The sequence below is a fragment of the Phaseolus vulgaris genome, chromosome 9 (assembly GCF_000499845.2).
Source record: "Phaseolus vulgaris cultivar G19833 chromosome 9, P. vulgaris v2.0, whole genome shotgun sequence".
Classification (NCBI taxonomy): domain Eukaryota; kingdom Viridiplantae; phylum Streptophyta; class Magnoliopsida; order Fabales; family Fabaceae; genus Phaseolus; species Phaseolus vulgaris.
The window spans coordinates 24,874,971-24,892,686 of NC_023751.2; the positions used below are offsets into that span (position 1 = coordinate 24,874,971).

The window sequence follows — 17,716 nt, forward strand, 5'->3', positions numbered from 1 at the left end:
CAAATAATTATTACATTAAAAAGCTTTGTTTTGGAAAGAAAGTTCAAACAAACATACTAAAATGATTATAGATTATCAAACATAACTTCGAAGACTTCCAGAATGTGCTAAAATTTAACATCTACATTGTAATTTATGGCATGAATTATATGGTAATACAAGATGTGTTGAAACTTATCTTGCCATACTGTTAAAATAATTCATACGATTCTTCATTATCGCCTGTGATTGACATTTACTTGTCACGATTCACGTCATGTCATGAAGGTTAATTTTATTTTTTTTGCAACCTTATTAACCAATGGAAAACCTAGAACAATAATTCTCCTTAGCAAATTTCTGGTACAACTTTCACGTCTCACGCGCTTTACTCGTTTAAACCACGCCACATTGCCTCTAATCTGCATTTTCAATGCCAAGTATTGACTTGATCTTAAAACACATCATCATAGTACAGCACTTGTATATATCAAACTAATGTCAAATTTTACTCAAGTTTCATGCAATCGATTCAAAATAAGCTTCTTGGCAAGCAAAGGAAATTTAAAAAAGGCCTCTACGAGTTAATTTATCATGCTCCAGGTGCCTCAACCATTTCTTGTTCAACTGTGCTTGGGGTTACTGGGTAGTAATGGTAATGCAGTTCACCAACATCATCACCAGACAATTTCTTCCATCCATTTGGTCCCACATAGTACACTAAAAATCAAATAAATCTCCAAGTTAGTAAAATACAGATTTTGTGCCTTCACATTTATAAATATAAATTATGCATCTAAAATTATCGTATTCATATTTCACCCGACTAAGTTCGAGACCATGGATTATTTCGATTGTTCACTTAAGTGGATATAATAATGCACATTATGTTTTGGGTGATCATGATTCATGAGCAGTTGGTCTCTAGCAAAATGGGCTAGTGTGGAGAGGTTATATTCAATTTAGTTACAACGCATTTGTTAGTGTAAATACTATTTTCTTGCCGGTGAGGAAGAGGATGGCAAAAAAAATGTCATAATCAGATCTAGAAGCCAGTATATAATGGGGGAAGAAAGAAAGATACCGCTAGCAACTCCACCACTGGCCCCATCACGAAATGTTGCATGATAAATTGCTCGTCGAGCAAGTTCAGCTGCCTCCTCAACCGACAAGTCATATCGGTACCTAGTATAACAAGGAAATTGTCAAAAAAAATTGACAGGAGATTTATAAGAGATAGTTAATACAAATTTTAACGAACCCGCTGTCCAATACACCATAAGCATATGGGGAACCAGATCCAACAGAGAATCTGGTGCCTTTAAGTCTTCCTCCTTCACTATCAACATAATATAGACCAGGTCCCTAAAAGAGAGATTCACTGTTGTAAGTAACTATTCGACTAACTGAGCATAATGTTGTTCAGTAATTTGACAAGTGAATTACCGTCTCATCCCATCCAGCAATCATGGTACCAACTGATAACCCCATTCCACGATAAGAGTATAGAATATTGGCAAGTAGCTTCGAGGCTCCTGTTACTGAAATTCTCCTTTTATTCGCCAACTCATGCAAACGACACTACGAAAAAATATGGAAAAGATTAGAAAATACATTTGCAACTTCATAAACATGAAGGGGTAAAAGATCATATCTTGGAAAACAAAAACCAAAAGATAACCACACAACTTTAAGTTTATATGAACCAGTCATTCAGATATTCTGTTAGGCTAAGTTCTGTTAGTGGAGGAGCTCCAGCTTATTAATGACCCAAGCCAAGTGTCCACAATCTGGAAGGCTTGTATCAGAAGGAATACAAAATCACAGAATGGGGAAAGGCTTAAAGATCTTGCTGACTTGGCAAGTTAGATAAGCAGAAATGGGTTATATGTATATACATGTAGGAGGAGGTCATCAGTTAAGCGGAAGAAGGGAGGGCAGTTTTTAACAAGCCTCTTGGGCTGTAAGGTTGGGCAGAGCATGCCTCTGCGCATTCCCTAGGTACTTATCAGAGTTTAGGAGGCATTATCCTCCGCCTTCAGTATTTCTCTAGTTGAAATTCAGTAATATCATTGACTTTCCTGGAGTGATGTCGATCTCCATCAGTCTTTACCATCATGGATTTATAATTCAAGGACCTAAAGATGGATGAATTATGCATACAAGAAGTTTGTAACTATGTCATTAACTATGAATCAAACTGTGTGCCCAAAATCAAAAAGGAAAAAATGTATATAGAGATTACAACCACAAGGAATCTAATGGAAATTTATAAAAAAGGGAGTACAAGCTAATGCTTTGATGTCAACAAGAATACTAGCCTGCTAAAGTTTTGGCAAGAACTGCCTTGATATATGATCAGTTATGCAGTTTAGCCAATCTGAATTCATTACCAGTTCAACCAAAGAGGAGTGAAACTTAATATATCCAAAATCAACCGATCCAAAAAATCAATGTCAATTATGTAACATTCCAAGGACCAGCATATCCAGTTTTAGATGTTATTAATAAGAAAAAGTAATGAAAGCTTTCACACTGATGTACATATATATTAATAATTAATAATAATAAAATACAGTAGCCTGATCAGCAAAACATATTCAAACATGCTGACCAAGCACATCATAAATTAAAGTTGATATAGGTTGAAGGAAAACAAAATTATTGACAAGGTAAATAAAAATTAGATGTGAAAGCTATATCACATCGCTCGGACAACTAGAAATGTTTTGCTTAGGCAATTGCACCCAATAAATTATTCTATCTACATCTCATACATGGTAAAAAAAAGAACAAGAGAAAATTAGAATTAAGAGTTTAGGATATCTCTAAATTACATAACCATCCTTCTAAATAATTTCAACTTAAATAAAAGAGTTGTCTGAATTTAACTAGCAGAATTTTCTTCCCAACCATTTTTATTGTTTCCAACCAATACATAATTATTTTTCTTATCCTTCTCTTCCCAACAACAGAGCAGACTACCCTCCCATCGTTCAATATCCATTCCATTCCACCCACTTTCTTTTGCTCCATACTTGCATGCCAAACCAAACACAGGCTAAATGCTGCCTATGCACAATTAATATTAAATGAATATAAATATAATTCAAAAAGAAGGTACATGTTACCCACTTCACTATAACAGCAACAACAATATCAATAACAAAACTGTAAGGAGACCAGAATAGAAACTCAGTAGGAGACTGGTCTAAAAATAAAAGTAAAGAACAAACAGAAGCAAACATGCGAGACAGACGGTTCAAGGTTGCATATATTACCTTGATCCCGAGATTCCTGTGCCAAAACTGACAATCAGCAGCACCTCCAGCCATAGTCCCCAGCATGTACGGATTGATTTCAATAATCTTCTTCACAGACTGCGATGCTGGAGACAACCAACACTCAAAATTCAAGAATTTACGCAACCGAAAATAGAGAAAGCCGATCATTTAATTCAAAGCAAGTAACAGAAAATCCATCTTAGCCAAAGGAACAACGAACTGTGAAAATGCAATTAGATTTAACAAACACTCACATATGTATCCTCCCATGCTAGCTCGAGAATCGGCAGCTACCATGACACCCTCCTTAAAAATAAAAGCAAGAGTCGTGGTACCCTTCGCGGGCTTCACCATCTGAATAGCCTCTTTCAAGAACCCATCGAACTATCACCACCATACACACACAATACGCAAACACATCAGTTAAAACCATCACCCTTCAACCCTTCTCAATTACAATTTAAACCCTAGCCAGCTTTCAATTTTCATTCCCAGCAATTTCAGAAACAATTTTTCAGTCAGATTTTTTAACAGTTTCAAAATCTGAGTACTCACATCATTGGAATTCGGAAGGTCGAAGGATGGAGCGGCGGAGAGTGCTCCAACGACGTCGCTTTGAGGTGCAAGCAGTGAGGGAAACGATTCAAGACCAGTGGTATCGAGCTTCATGATGGAAGATTAGTGACCTAAACGAAAACAAACCTTAAAATCATGATAACATAAATAAATAGATGGACATATAAAATGGGGAGATATAAAAAACGAAACGCAAATTTTAAGAACATTTTTGGCACCTTCTCTAGTAGAAGAAGCAATTGCAGTGAGATCTCAATTGTTGAGTTTGAAGCAATGAGGGAAAAAGTAGAACGACGCTGTTTTCAGTGTTGTGTTGTCTTGAGGAAAAAGGCAGGACTTATTTGGGCCCGATCGGCCCAGATGTACCTGCTCCTTTTCTAATGGCCCATTCTTTGTGAAGTTCTTTTCTTACTTTTTACCCCCCCCCCCTCCATTTTTTCTTAGAAAATTACAGATTGAAGACTAATATTGTAAAATAGGCTAACACTACATCTAATCACTAACTATTATATGATAAATTTATTGATTTTTAAAATAAATATACAAGACATAAAAGTAATAGTGTTTCTTATTAATTAATAATATAAAAAGATTATATTGTACAAATTATTTTGCTTCCTCTGAATTACTATAATCGTTGACACATGTTTATAGTAAAAAACCTCAACAACAGTTATTAAAAATTCAACAGGCACAAAACCATAGTTTGGAAAAAGGGTTTACCTTGTCAAGAGAAATCCTTTTGAGGCAAGAGGAGATAGTGTGTGAAAGAAAGAATGGATTTTAGGTCAAGAGTAAAAATGTTTTTTTTTTTAATTATTTCATTATATGCTCAAATAGTGATTATTTATTTCGATCTTTTTTTTCTTTCGTTTTATTAGAATGTTTAGTTATTCAACTGAATGTGTAAAATATTGAATACAAGTTTAAAAAATGACTTATAATAAAATGACGTCAAATTCAATTGCAACAAATATATAGCTCGAAAGTACAATGCAATACTATTTGGTCACAATCCTTTATTTTTTCCCTCCTAAACAAGCCTGTTCTCCTGTCGAATACCATGTTTGAAACGAGTAAAGAAGGAAAATAGTCAGAAAAAATAAATAAAACAAGAAACAATAAAAAAAGACACCCCACCACTATTTCAATGCGTCAATTTGGATGGAAAGAGAAAATTTTGATTGTGTAGTTAAAATATCAATTTACTCTTATTTTATATTTTTTATTAGCAATGTTTATATAATTTAATATATAATTATTTTATTCCCTTTTACTTTCTGTACAACCAACCTGTTTAGTTCAACTAAAAAGATTTAAATGTCATCAATGATTCAATGCTTGCCCCAACAGACCTGGTTTTTCGTAGAACCATGATACTCAACTTCAAAACGAAACAAGACCTTTTTCTTTTAAAATATGGTTCAGATCCTTTTGACCCAGTTTCCACTTTCTATTTTGAACTTTTTTTCAGTTTATATAAGCCTGGGAATTTAAGTTGGCACATGAAGGTAAAAGCATCAACACTTTTTTTCACTGTTCAATAGGCAAAAATGCAAACACTTCCATTGCTGCTTTGGCACCCAATATGTGCCACCAACAAAAATAATAAAAGATAATTATAAGATATATATTTGACAAATAAAAAAGGAGACAGGCCTTTCAGATGGGTAATAAATCGTCCCCTATACCCAGATATTCCCGTGTCAGTTTGAAAGCCAACCCCTTTTATGTTGCCTAACCCTCAGCCCTTAAAACACTATGGATCTTCGATGTCATGGAAGCCATGGATTATCGTTCCATTCACCATGCTCAAACTGATCAACAATTGTAGTAGATGGCTCTCAAACATTTCTTATCCTGTCCAGTATCCACCATATTTCCAATCATTTTGTTGCAGGAGCTTCTTTATCAGACATTATCCTTTCCATGTCCTCTATATATGGCCAACTTTTCTTGCTATCCTTCTCATTCTTGATCCCCTGCTTAAAATACAAAATTTAGTTAGTTTTTGATATAGTAGCTATCTAAATTGCATTTATTATTATTTTGAGTTGTACTGTTCTATTGTAACTTGTATTAAAGCTGAATATGACCCCTTCTATTATAACTAATACCAAGATATGAAATGTAAGGAGGTTTCATTCACAGAACGAGTTTAGTATCTATGTTAATGAATGTAACTAACATGAAAAGAGAGACCAATGAAAGAAGGAATCCTGTTTCTTTTAACCTATTCTTTCAGATACGATGAATTCATTAAAACAAAAACTGGGTAATTTTCTTTTGCCAACGATGATAAAAGGGTACAGTAGATATTTACTATCACAATTCACACGAGACACGAATTTATGACAAAATTTTCATCCTACCTGTAACCCTTGTAGGGAGGGTAGTCTGACAACTAAAAGGGTGAAAGAAAACCTCACAAAACAAAAAAGTGTAAAAGGATCTTACACAAGAAAAGAAAATTCGACAAAATCATAATCCCATAAAAGGCAAAGTAGATTGGTGCCTATGATGTGAATATTTTGAATAAGTTATCTTAACATTCAGATTTCAGAAAGTTGTAAACAGGTTAAACAAAATGTCGTTCGAATTATTAATAAAAAAAAGTGGCAATTAGAATAAGAAATTAAATTCTTTATTTCACATGAACAGAGGCTTCCTTTAACGTCACATTGTTATGTGGGTGAAAATTTCATGAATTAGTATTAAACGCATGAATCATAATCATAAAAAGTAGTCTACCAATTGAGGATGGTTTTAAGTGGCTGAACAGTTTTCTTTATAATATTAACAAAAAAAAAAAAAAAACACACCTCATATTTAAGTACCAAAGATGTCCACAAAGATTTGCACTGTCCAGGACTTCTGCTGATCCCATCAGCAGACAGTTTTTGAGATATCTCTTCCCAGAGGGCCATCCTACCCTTCACAATTTGAAATCTGTCATGTAGTTCCTCACGGATACCAATCAGCTTCTTAACTTCATCAGTTTTCCATTTATTTCTCTTTACTGATTTTGAAGACTTGGGTTCAGAGGTAGACGTTTCTTCAGACTTGGCTTCATCAGTGTTCTTAGAATCACCTTTCTTCAGATTGGACTCATGCTCCTTTTGTGAATCATAAGCATTGTCAGCACCAAATGGCTTCTCAACGGGTAATGGTGTAATGAATTGTTTCCAAAATTCATCTGAATCCTCTGACTCGGATATATCACCATCAGCTCCACTTGCAGTGTTGTCTTCCTCAGATAAATAACCCTCAGCTCCACTTACATTATCAATACTATCATCTGTACCAAATAATAGAAAACACATAAGAATAAACATGAAAGGCATAAGCATAAAAACATTGCACCAGAAGAAATACATGTTAGAAGTCATATAACTCCATCCTAGGCGTGTAAAACTGCAGAGTCAGATAGATTGTCTATAAACCCCATGCATTTCCATTGCATTCTGATGTCCTTTTACTAAAAGTCAAACAACAAAAGCATCTGATTCATGAAAAAACTTACAGTCTCGTCCATTTAAGAACAAGTGCAGTCCAAAACATTCATTTTTTCAATTGCTTGCTCATTGGAACAACATGAATCCATTATATCAAGATTCACAAGAAAAAGTAGCCAACTTCAGAGCAATCAAAACTTATTTAGACAATTAAATTGACCTTATATTGGATTCGTTGAGAAGGAAACTTCTAGAGTGAAAAACCATGATTGGCTAGGTATATATAAAAAAAGCTCCCATAAGCTTCACAAACAATAAATAAGTTAAATGTAAGAAACTGAGTGTCAGATGTCAATAATAAAGAAAGACATTAGCCACGAGATACTTTATTCTCAACTAGAGATGCTGCCATGCTCCCCCAGCCATGAAAGCAACAGTCATCTAGACTAGATATAGACAAACCCTTCGACTCAGGGAGATTCAAGAGTCACGAAAACATACACTTGATGTCACATATTTAATAAAATGTGAATACAGGCACAAAAGCAAACCAACCATATCTCCACAGTTCTATATGTATTCCTCAAATGTACATTGATGTTACCTGTAACTTGCAGTGAGGTGGGCTGATTTCCTCTCTCATGTCTATCCACTGCTCTTTTTGATGTTGATATTCCAAGACCCGCATGGGTTTTGCCAGACAATTTTGTGTTTATCTCATCAGTAATAGCGGATGCAGGATTTTCTATGGCAATGGAAATAACTTCAGGTCGTTTACCACTATACTTCCTCACCATCTTTCTTAATACCTCAGACACAGTTCTTTCTATGTGAGCCAGAGGACTATTTACAGGGCAGCTTGAAAGAGCGGCATGGGCAGATTTGTAGAGTGCATCCATCAGCTTCCCTTTGTCGAGCCATAAGCATCTTGTGGTAATCCTTATTTTCCCTTTTAAGGTATTCGGAGCCAAACTACCTAAACTTTTAGGGCGAAATATTTCCATGCTGAAAAGATAAATATTAAGATGTCACTTAACATGGCATACTTCTTTTTTAATTTAAAACCTGAAAGATCTACCTAGTAACAATGATGCCATCTAAAGCGATTCTCATTCTTTCATCAATGAAGAGTTCAGTTGATGTACCAAATGCTCTATCTCCATCACTATATTTCAACTGCGTGAAAAAAGGAAACCAGAAACTAAACATAAGTTATTAAATAATTTCACTAGAGAGCCAACAGAGTACAGATGGCTGCCAACCTGTAAATTCTCTTTTCCTAGGGAAATGAAACCATTAGAAAGGACTTTTCTATTTCTCAAATGTGTAACACCAAGCATCTCTCCATTCTTAATGACCTGGTGCATAAAGCTCATCAATTAGTTCAACATGCTATATAACAAGACATATGATATATCAATATATATCAATATATATCTGGCTAAAAATACTCTTTTGGTCCCTTGTCTTTTTAGTAAAAAAAAAATGTCATTTATCTTTCAAAATTTTCATTTTGGTTCTTTACATTTTGAAAGTCTGACCCCAATAACTCAACATTCTGCAAAGGAAAGCATATGGGAACCCTAAATAATTCACATCATCATGTGCTCTAGCCTCCATCAAGAACGCTAATCACAATAGCAGTGTCGCACATGTAGTGGTTTTCTTGACTACATGAAGAGAAAAAGAAAGGAGAATGAAAGGGGGAAGAGAAGAGGGACAAAAAAGAGAAGGTGAGCAAGACATAGGGGGATGCAATAGTGATGAGGATGGGATCACCACAACTGGGGTGAGCAAGGGGGAAAAACAGGGAAGAGAGGGGCTAGTTGCAGTGTCGCTGTTGCAGTGATCCTCCATGGCAGCAAGTCTAAGGAAGAAGAGGGGGAAGGGGATGAGTTAGTGGAGCAAGAGAAAAATGGGAAGAAATGTAGGGTATGAAAAGAGAAAGAAAGGTTAGAGGAGCAAGAAAACACCACAGCCCACAGCAGTCAGAAAAGCCTTTTCAGTGGCACATGAGGCTTCCAGCAACTATTTTTTTTTTCTTGTCCTTGCTTTCCTTTTCTTCCGACAATTCTCTTAGTTCACATGTAATCTGCAGGCGCTATGGATCAAATGATTCTGGTTAGGGAAGGGTGAAGGAAGTAACAAATAAATGTTTTAATTGATTATATGGAAATTATTGATTTAATGCCATTGAAATACCACTTGATTTTGTGTTGAATTATTGTCGCTACTGGCTTGGTATTGGTGCTGGAGTATGAGATATTTTTGTATGCACCTGTGACATTTGTTTAGACTGATTGAAATTTGATGTGGGTTGATGAAGCTGATTTAAATTGCTATTGGTTTTTAATAAAATACAATTATTATAGTAACAGTTTTTAATCTTCGCTACTTTAAAATGTTTATAGGCTAAAATCTTTTAATTTTAATGTAATAGATTTATTATAATAGTGGTTAAAACAGCCAGTATATTAATTAATTATTTTAATACTAAAAGCGTAACCTTTTGGCTGATGGAAAGGATCACTTAGGTACTTTTGCAAACAAAAATGATCACAATGAAACTTTTAAAAAATAAAGGACCAAAATGAGTTTTACTAAAAGACCAAGGACCAAAGTGGTATTTTAACATATATATCTCACTGTTATAAGTCACTAATCTCTTCTGTATTTAATCACAACATCTTAACAGAAGCAAATGACTCACAGCAGTGTGGCGAATGCCAGTTGATTTTCCTAGTAATTCATGTTCCTTCAGAAACAAAAGTTCTCCATGGATGGGAAGAAAATGTTGTGGCTTCACTATTCTAAGTACTTCTTCCTGCAAAAAAAAAATATGGAAATCGTATTAGAAGACTCATTAAATGAATGAGTAAACTGAAAAGGCAACAAAACAAAATAACTAGTTGACAAGGTCTGCTAATTCTTGTGATTTGTGAAATATCAATCTGGATATCTAACCAGGAATAAAAGATATAACGAGAAGACTCAATATGTTTTTAGTCTTGGAAATTTGGGGTGAATCCAGTTTTGGTCCCCTAAATTTGAAAAAAGAAAATAAAAGGAACAAAGAAATATTGACATGCAATAAAAAAAAATTACCAATTCTCCACGATATGCATGACCAGATGTGTGCAGACCTTCATTTTTTCCCATAACTATAGTTGATCCAATCTCTGATACACGGTTTAGCATTTTCATCACACGAGATTCGTTACCAGGGATAACCTAGCATTTTAATTTAAAATCAGAGCACAAAACACACAAGCTTGTTTGTCGGTAAAAAATAATGTATTCTTACAGTAAAAATAAATAAGATATTGGCACAAGAGAAAGGTCATGCAGAAAAATCCAACATGGTTACTAGAATGGGTTGGGTAAAAAAATTATACTATGTTTCAAATACTAATATCTATTCGCTTGAAACAGGTAGACTACAAATATCTTGGCCTTTAGATAAAGTAATAAAAACAAATAAATAATACAATATTTTGTCATACCTTAGCGGAATACAAAACAAGATCTTCCTTGGTTAGTTTGAAAGCATGACTACTTCCAAATGATGCAAGGTTCAAGGCAGCACGAGGTTCTGCCTGACACATCAGTACATATATATGGTCATGTCAATGTTTATAATTCATGAAATTAGCCAATCCTTTAAGGATATTGAAATAACGTACTTGAGAACCTGTTGTTACAATTAGCAGATCCTTTGGAGCATAAGCATCAATATCCTCTGCTTTCACCTTATGTATAATTAGAAATAATGAAATGCAGGGCAAGAGACATGAGACTCACAAAAGCTGTTATAAATACAAGGATAAAAAGATTAATAGTTTTCAATATAAATTTAGAAACACAAATAATGAATAAACAAGACGCAATTATACAAACAGCATGGAAACGAATTAGATTCCTACAGTCAAACAAATAGTTATTGGCTCACAAGTTATTAAAGTGGCCAATAAATACTTCCAGAGAATTCTAACAAAAATGTTATGACTGATGTATGACAAAAAATTCACTTGCCGTAATGTTCAAGCTGGTAAAGTAAAACAAAGCCCAAGAATAATATTAATAATTGTAACAAACCATCTAACATGAAATGAAAGTCTACTAGTCTTGAGAGTCCAAAAGTGCATATTCTGAAAGATGAGTTTTGAATTCACTGATAAAGGAGGGAGGACCAAGTAGCTCATCAAAGATAAAACACAAACACTATGACCAGGTGGAAGCTCTCAATAAATATACAAAATTCAAAAGTGATGATTAATCTTCTTGCAATGAATTTCTTCAAATATCAAATTAACAAATCAAGTTGATCAGCATTAGGCCTACAACCTCTAAAATAGGCAAAACATACTTTCACTGACTTTCTGCTAACAACCTAGTTAATAAAAATGCTGATCAGCACTGTATTTACGGTGCTGCAATCAATCTCTTACAAGTTAGGCAGAATTGTGCAGCTCTTATTAGAGTAATAGAGAGTTATTCTCTCAAGCTTTGAAAGCTGACTAGTTTCATTCACGTCAGCATAAGTGTATTAGCCTCCCTTGTACTCTTTATCTATAGTAGTATATAACTGATCTCTTCAATTGAAGATATAAAAAAAATGACTAACAGAATGCAATTTCTCAATCTCTCTCTTTTCTTTCAACTACGAGTTCTCTAATTTCAACAACAGCAAAGTCCAAACATTTAATACCAGAGTGGATGGATCAATTGGTGCCTTTCCATCCTTCCAAGCTGCATCTAAATATGTCCTTACAAGTTAGGCAGAATTGTGCAGCTCTTATTAGAGTAATAGAGTTATTCTCTCAAGCTTTGAAAGCTGACTAGTTTCATTCACGTCAGCATAAGTGTATTAGCTTCCCTTGTACTCTTTATCTATAGTAGTATATAACTGATCTCTTTAATTGAAGATATAAAAAATATGACTAACAGAATGCAATTTCTCAATCTCTCTCTTTTCTTTCAACTACGAGTTCTCTAATTTCAACAACAGCAAAGTCCAAACATTTAATACCAGAGTGGATGGATCAATTGGTGCCTTTCCATCCTTCCAAGCTGCATCTAAATATGTCCTTAAGGACATGCCAACAAATACCTGATATAACAGTTAAAATCTCTTAATATTTATGTCATTCTAAATAAGTCAATTCCAATTGCATTTAAGTATACTAGGCAGGGAGAACATTACCAACTTTCTGCCAGTTAAATCAGCAGCAGCTTTCACACTTCCGAGCCGATGTAAATTTGACGCAAATTGGGTGGTAATGACCCTTCCATTAGAAGCTGAAATATGTCTCAACAATGCATCTGCCACTACTGATTCACTGATTGTCCTACCAGGTGAGAGTACATTTGTTGAATCACTCATCATCTGTAAAGTAATGTCCAAAGCAAAGATTGTTTCTATATTTTGTCAACATTTAAGGAAAAAGAGGGAAGGGATACATATTTGATCTAACAAAAAAAAAATAAGAAAACTGTCTGTATGATCATATTAAATATAAACAGATGTGCATCTAACATGACATTTAATACTATTCATTTTCACATATATAATAGCAAAATTCAACAGAGCAGAAAAAAAAAAGGAAAAATATCTTTCTAACAATACTGAGTAGAAGGGGAGAAAAAAAATGTTGAAAAGAATATCCCTGAACTAAAATAATATTCTAAATTTAAAAAGTCTATTACCAATGGAATACAACTTGAAATTTTGAAAATGTGGAAACATGTTATCCTTTAAGTCCAGGATTGGCCATGAAAGCCATATTAAGCTTAATATCTAGGCACTACTCAGAGAACACCACCAACCATAATTGTAAGTATACATACACCTGACCTCGACAGAAATGTTAATTACAAGTCCCTCTCTGTCTTCAAATCCCTAATGTAAATCTAAGCTCATGATAAATTATTCAAAACCAAGATCGAGAAGCAATTAACAAATATCCAGTGACTTACCAATGTTACTCCCTCTTTAGAGAGTTCCTCTAAAGCTTCACGATCAAAAACATTCCCATCTAGTGGTGTCTCATCAATCTATTGAATCAACAGGAGATTAAGCTAAATAAAATAGAAGGACAATGCTCCGAGAAATAAAAGTAAAATTCTGACCTTCCAGTCCCCAGTGTGAAGAATAGTACCATCAGAACAGCGAAGAACTAGTCCACAACAATCAGGAATAGAATGGGTCACCCTGATAGGTTCTATCTCAAATGGCCCAGCCACAAACTTCTTCCTCATTCTAAATACTTTGAGTCTAGATGGAACAAAAATACCATGTTCCTTCAAACGTTTGTTTATAAGCTGTTAAAAAGAAAAGTTTTATCTTCTCTGGACCATACAAAATAAACAATGCAAAGAACAAATATTTTTTTATCTGATCTGAAAGAATATTTCATGATGAAAGTGTACCAAATTTTTATTATTAATAACAAATATCAATTACAATAACACAAAATGAAGAACTAAATCATTAGTTAATCAACTTCATGATAATGTTAACACTAAGATCTGACTTTTATCACTTACTATGCATTAATATTGTCAACCACAGAGAAATTGAACAAATTAACAAATTGATTTATTTCAAGAAAATTTCTGGCAGATACCTCCTTTGTAAAGGAAGATGAAAAAATTGGTGTATTGGAATCCAATGCCGGGATGACCTGACAAACCAATGTAAATTAAGTTAAGAATAGACATAAGAAAAGAACAATGAACATAGTTATGAAATATTAATAATTAATTAGAATCCCTTGTCAGTAACTAACAAATTAATACCAATGAACATCAATTTTTATTGCAGCAAGAATAACTATGAATATCTTGGCAGGCATCTTGAAACCTAGCGTAGGAAATATGTAATTATAGTATTATTGTAAATAGGGCAGATCATATCCTTGTAATTATCTAAATTAGGGTAATTGTTTGTTCTTGTAATTATTCTTGTATCCGTGATACCCATATAGAAAAATAGTTGCTCTGCTACACATAGATTCAAGAAATAGGAAGCTCATTGTAGTAGGAAATACTCGTAGTGTAGGAAGAGGGGAAAAAAGAAGCAAACTACCTTAAAAGAGCTCTCCAAATTATTTTAGAAACAAAAATGCCCCCTCTAAAAAGAATGTGCGGACAACTAACTCTATGATATACCACTGAAGATGTAGAGGGATAAATGTGCACATAATCTGATAGTCTCTAAACTGAATGAATAGAAAAATGACCAAGAAAATGCAAAATATTCAATTCCAAAATGAAAAGTGATGGTAGATTGTCTGTGAAGTCCAGAACCACGTTACACAAATTGAACAGAAACAGCCTTGTGAGTTGTAATTAGCAAGTTGCAAGGCCTACAGTTCAGTAAAACATATTTTATATTATTAAGGGTCACAGTCGGATAAATTTTTCCATAGCACTCCAGAGAGAGAGACAAAATTGAAATAAACTTCTTGGTAGGCTTAAAGTCATTCTTTAGAAAGGTTAATATAAGAGAACGTTTACATATTAATCGGTGAATAAGCCAGCTTTAACACATGGAAGAGTTCATTCTTCTTATTTTCTGCTCCCAGAGGGGGAGGCAGTTTATCCAAAGAAACTCTAATTGGATTAATAAGCATAGAGAAGGAAGCATTACCCAAGGCAACGCACCAATATGATCTTCATGACCGTGTGTTATGACAAGCGCCTCAATTTTGTGGCTCCACTTTCTTATAAAAGTGGTGTCAGGTATAATCTTCTGAACTCCAAGTTCATCATAGCTGAAGAAGCGTAGCACAGTCCAAGAGAAGTGGTGTCACTAAATTTGATTTGGCAGCAAAATACGGTAACACACAGAAGACGAAGGGTTTACTCTGGAAACATGACACCGGCGTCGATGAGGATATAGCGGTCATGGTTGCCGACGAGCATGCAGTTCATCCCAATCTCCCCCAAACCGCCAATGGGAAGAACGCGAAGCGGAGGCCCGTCGGAGCCTTCGTAAAACTGTTCCATCTTGCGTTGAACCGAGTCCTCCATGCTCTTTCTAGGGCCTTCATTTCGCCTGGCTCTTCCCCGAGGCGCTTTCGTTGTAGACCCATGGGTGCTCCCTGGAAACAGGCGATGCGTGAAGTGCGATAAGCGTGAATGCGAAAATGACGTGGATTGGTTGGGTGGTGACGTACCTGGGAGTGAAGAAAGTGAAGCGGAGATTGAGGTCGTTGGTTTGCGGCGGAGAGAGAGGGGGCGGAGCGAGAGGGAGAGAGAGGTGAGAGCGGCCATTGGTCGGAAGAAGCTCCACCTCGAAGGAGTGGTGGAATAGCGGGAAATGGAGTTTTGTTCGTTCCTTCACTCACCTTTCTCAAATATCTTTCTTATCCACTTCTCTTCCACGGAACCTGCTTCCCACACGTGTGGCAAATTTCAATCTTTACTAAGATTTTTTTTTTTTTTTTATTCTTTTACTGCATTTTTAATGTTTTATTTTACACCAAATCATTTGTTGACCCTGATCCTGGTATGACACAGAGATACGTATAATCTCTAAAATGTTGGATATGGAGATATATATCTATATATTATATAATTACGAATTATATAAATTGACAATAAAGATTTATTTGCACAAATATGTTCCAGATTATTTTTTTTAAGTAGAAAGATATCTTTCATGACTGGTTCACATGTATTTGTTTTTTATTTTTATAATCATAATAAAAATTTATACAATAAGTTTCAATTTTTAAAAAATTAATGTATTTTTTTAAAAAATTGTATTATAACTGTACTAAAATTGTCAGAAATCCAACAAATACTTTTTGAATTTGACATTTCATGGATATGTGTCCTATAAGTGTTATACGAGTGTCGGTGTCCGATACGAGTATCCGACTCCGACACGCCATTAAAGTTTCTGAGCTTCATAATTGTCACTAATTCAAATAATTAAGAAATAAATATTAATCATTTTAAATTAATTTACACTGCATCTGTACTACAAATTCATTAAAGGAGTTTTCTAAATCACTTTGTAGTCTTTATAGTATTTTTTGTGAATTTTACACTATTCAATTTTGCGTAAAAATTCAAGAAATTCATACTTTAATATATTTTCTTAATTATATTTGATATAAATTTTGCTCACTTTTTTAATTTTATTTAAAAATTCCCTTGCTTATATAGAAAAATTCTTTAGGTGAAGAAAGTGTGCTACATAAAATTTCTTTAATTATATTTAAGATTTAGTTTATGAACACGATGGTTTTTTAATCTTTCAACTTTAGTCTGTCAAAATTAAAAATTAAAGGACAAGCCGAACTCTTTAATTTTTCGGTACATTGTCAAAACATAACATCCCATATCTCATATTAGTAACTTCAAAAGAAAGGAAATAATGTCAAAGGTAAATCTTAATGATATCTCCTAATTAAATATTAAGTTCTTAAACGAATCATAATTATGAGTTTATTAAAGATATTGGGCCTAAAAAAACCTCCGGTAAGCCCATTGCAAAATGCTTGATGGCTTCTTCTTCCTGCACCGCTCACCTATAATTTTATAAATCCCGAAAGGGTCTTGACCTTTTATTTGAAAAAGGGCACTGTGGTGCAGTTTGTTTGGCATTGTTCATCTTCATCATTCACCTCAGGCGTTGGTGGAGGAGTAGATTGCATCTAGAGGTAAGAATTAAGCTTTTTTTACGAGCATTGGTGGTTATGGCGTTTTTATGGTTACTGGAAACCGGGATCTGGGAGTGTGCTACGGATTCATCAATCCAAAAGTTAATCATTTTGTTTTCCGGGTAAGGAGGTGTTCAGAAAGCAAATTTTTCATGAATTATTGATTTCTGAATTGCTGAATCCAGAAGCCTGATTTCTATTACAGATTGGTGGATCTATAATGATTTTTTTGAATTGTGGATTTCTGAATCCGGAATGCATATTCTGAATTATGGATTGGTGGATCCAAAAGATTTACTGATTTCCCAATCTGGGATTTTTGTGGATTCCATAATCTGCAATGCGAAAAACCAAATATGGATTCTCTATTCCGTAAAACTATCGGACTGCATTCTCTGGAATGATACATATCAACTTCGAAAACGAAAACCCAAAGAGAAAACGGAACTGCAGATCCGAAAACCAAAAAATTTACTTACCTTCTTATCCAGTGAACCGTCAAGAGAAACCACCATTCTCCCACCAACAGAAACGCAAGATGGAACTGCGTCGCTGAGAGAGGAATGAAGTCTGTGGAGAGACAATGGAGTCCGCTAAGAGAGGAATGGAACGGCGCTGCTGAGAGACTAAGCAAGAAGAAAATAATAGTATAGGTCTTAAGTGCATTTTAGGATTTTTAAAAAATAATAGGGACAATTTTGTATTTGCATAACATTGTGGGGGTGCAGGAAGAAACGACCATGGTTGA

General features: G+C 34.5%; 2 protein-coding genes across 4 annotated transcripts; both read right to left on the reverse strand.

Annotated features, from left to right (window-relative positions):
- Nucleotides 1-390: 390 nt before the first annotated feature.
- LOC137822905 (proteasome subunit beta type-5) lies at nt 391-4,188 on the reverse strand. Its single transcript, XM_068627929.1, has 8 exons — nt 4,058-4,188; nt 3,819-3,949; nt 3,518-3,647; nt 3,261-3,367; nt 1,426-1,560; nt 1,241-1,344; nt 1,064-1,164; nt 391-699 (listed from the first exon to the last, which is right to left on the reverse strand). The coding sequence occupies exons 2-8, from the start codon at nt 3,930-3,932 to the stop codon at nt 572-574; spliced, it is 819 nt and encodes a 272-aa protein (XP_068484030.1). The 5' UTR covers nt 3,933-3,949; nt 4,058-4,188; the 3' UTR covers nt 391-571.
- Nucleotides 4,189-5,383: 1,195 nt separating this feature from the next.
- Nucleotides 5,384-15,682, reverse strand: LOC137820441 (ribonuclease J-like). Of its 3 annotated transcripts, none has more exons than XM_068624545.1 (17): nt 15,475-15,682; nt 15,162-15,399; nt 14,946-15,069; nt 13,921-13,977; nt 13,424-13,615; nt 13,271-13,348; nt 12,498-12,680; nt 12,324-12,404; nt 10,978-11,043; nt 10,798-10,890; nt 10,400-10,525; nt 10,005-10,118; nt 8,557-8,652; nt 8,373-8,470; nt 7,899-8,299; nt 6,662-7,137; nt 5,384-5,821 (listed from the first exon to the last, which is right to left on the reverse strand). In XM_068624545.1, exons 1-17 carry the CDS (start codon nt 15,569-15,571, stop codon nt 5,726-5,728), a joined length of 2,616 nt encoding a protein of 871 aa, XP_068480646.1. In that variant the 5' UTR covers nt 15,572-15,682; the 3' UTR covers nt 5,384-5,725. The 3 variants fall into 3 exon arrangements, with proteins under 3 accessions (XP_068480646.1, XP_068480647.1, XP_068480645.1); XM_068624546.1 differs by having other exon boundaries at nt 14,960-15,069; nt 15,475-15,639; XM_068624544.1 differs by having other exon boundaries at nt 15,162-15,639.
- Nucleotides 15,683-17,716: the final 2,034 nt, after the last annotated feature.

Bases quoted from the DNA above. Each gene is read 5' to 3' on its own strand.
- LOC137820441 (XM_068624544.1), bottom strand. From the start codon at position 15,571: ATGGCCGCTCTCACCTCTCTCTCCCTCTCGCTCCGCCCCCTCTCTCTC. The intron at 13,616-13,920 runs GTATCTGCCAGA...TCTTTTTAACAG, and splicing joins CATCTTCCTTTACAAAGGAG to CTTATAAACAAACGTTTGAA. The intron at 10,119-10,399 runs GTAATTTTTTTT...TTTTTTTTGCAG, and splicing joins ATGCATATCGTGGAGAATTG to GAAGAAGTACTTAGAATAGT.
- LOC137822905 (XM_068627929.1), bottom strand. From the start codon at position 3,932: ATGAAGCTCGATACCACTGGTCTTGAATCGTTTCCCTCACTGCTTGCA. The intron at 1,345-1,425 runs GTAATTCACTTG...TCTCTCTTTTAG, and splicing joins TTGCTGGATGGGATGAGACG to GGACCTGGTCTATATTATGT. The intron at 1,165-1,240 runs GTTCGTTAAAAT...TTGTTATACTAG, and splicing joins TATGGTGTATTGGACAGCGG to GTACCGATATGACTTGTCGG.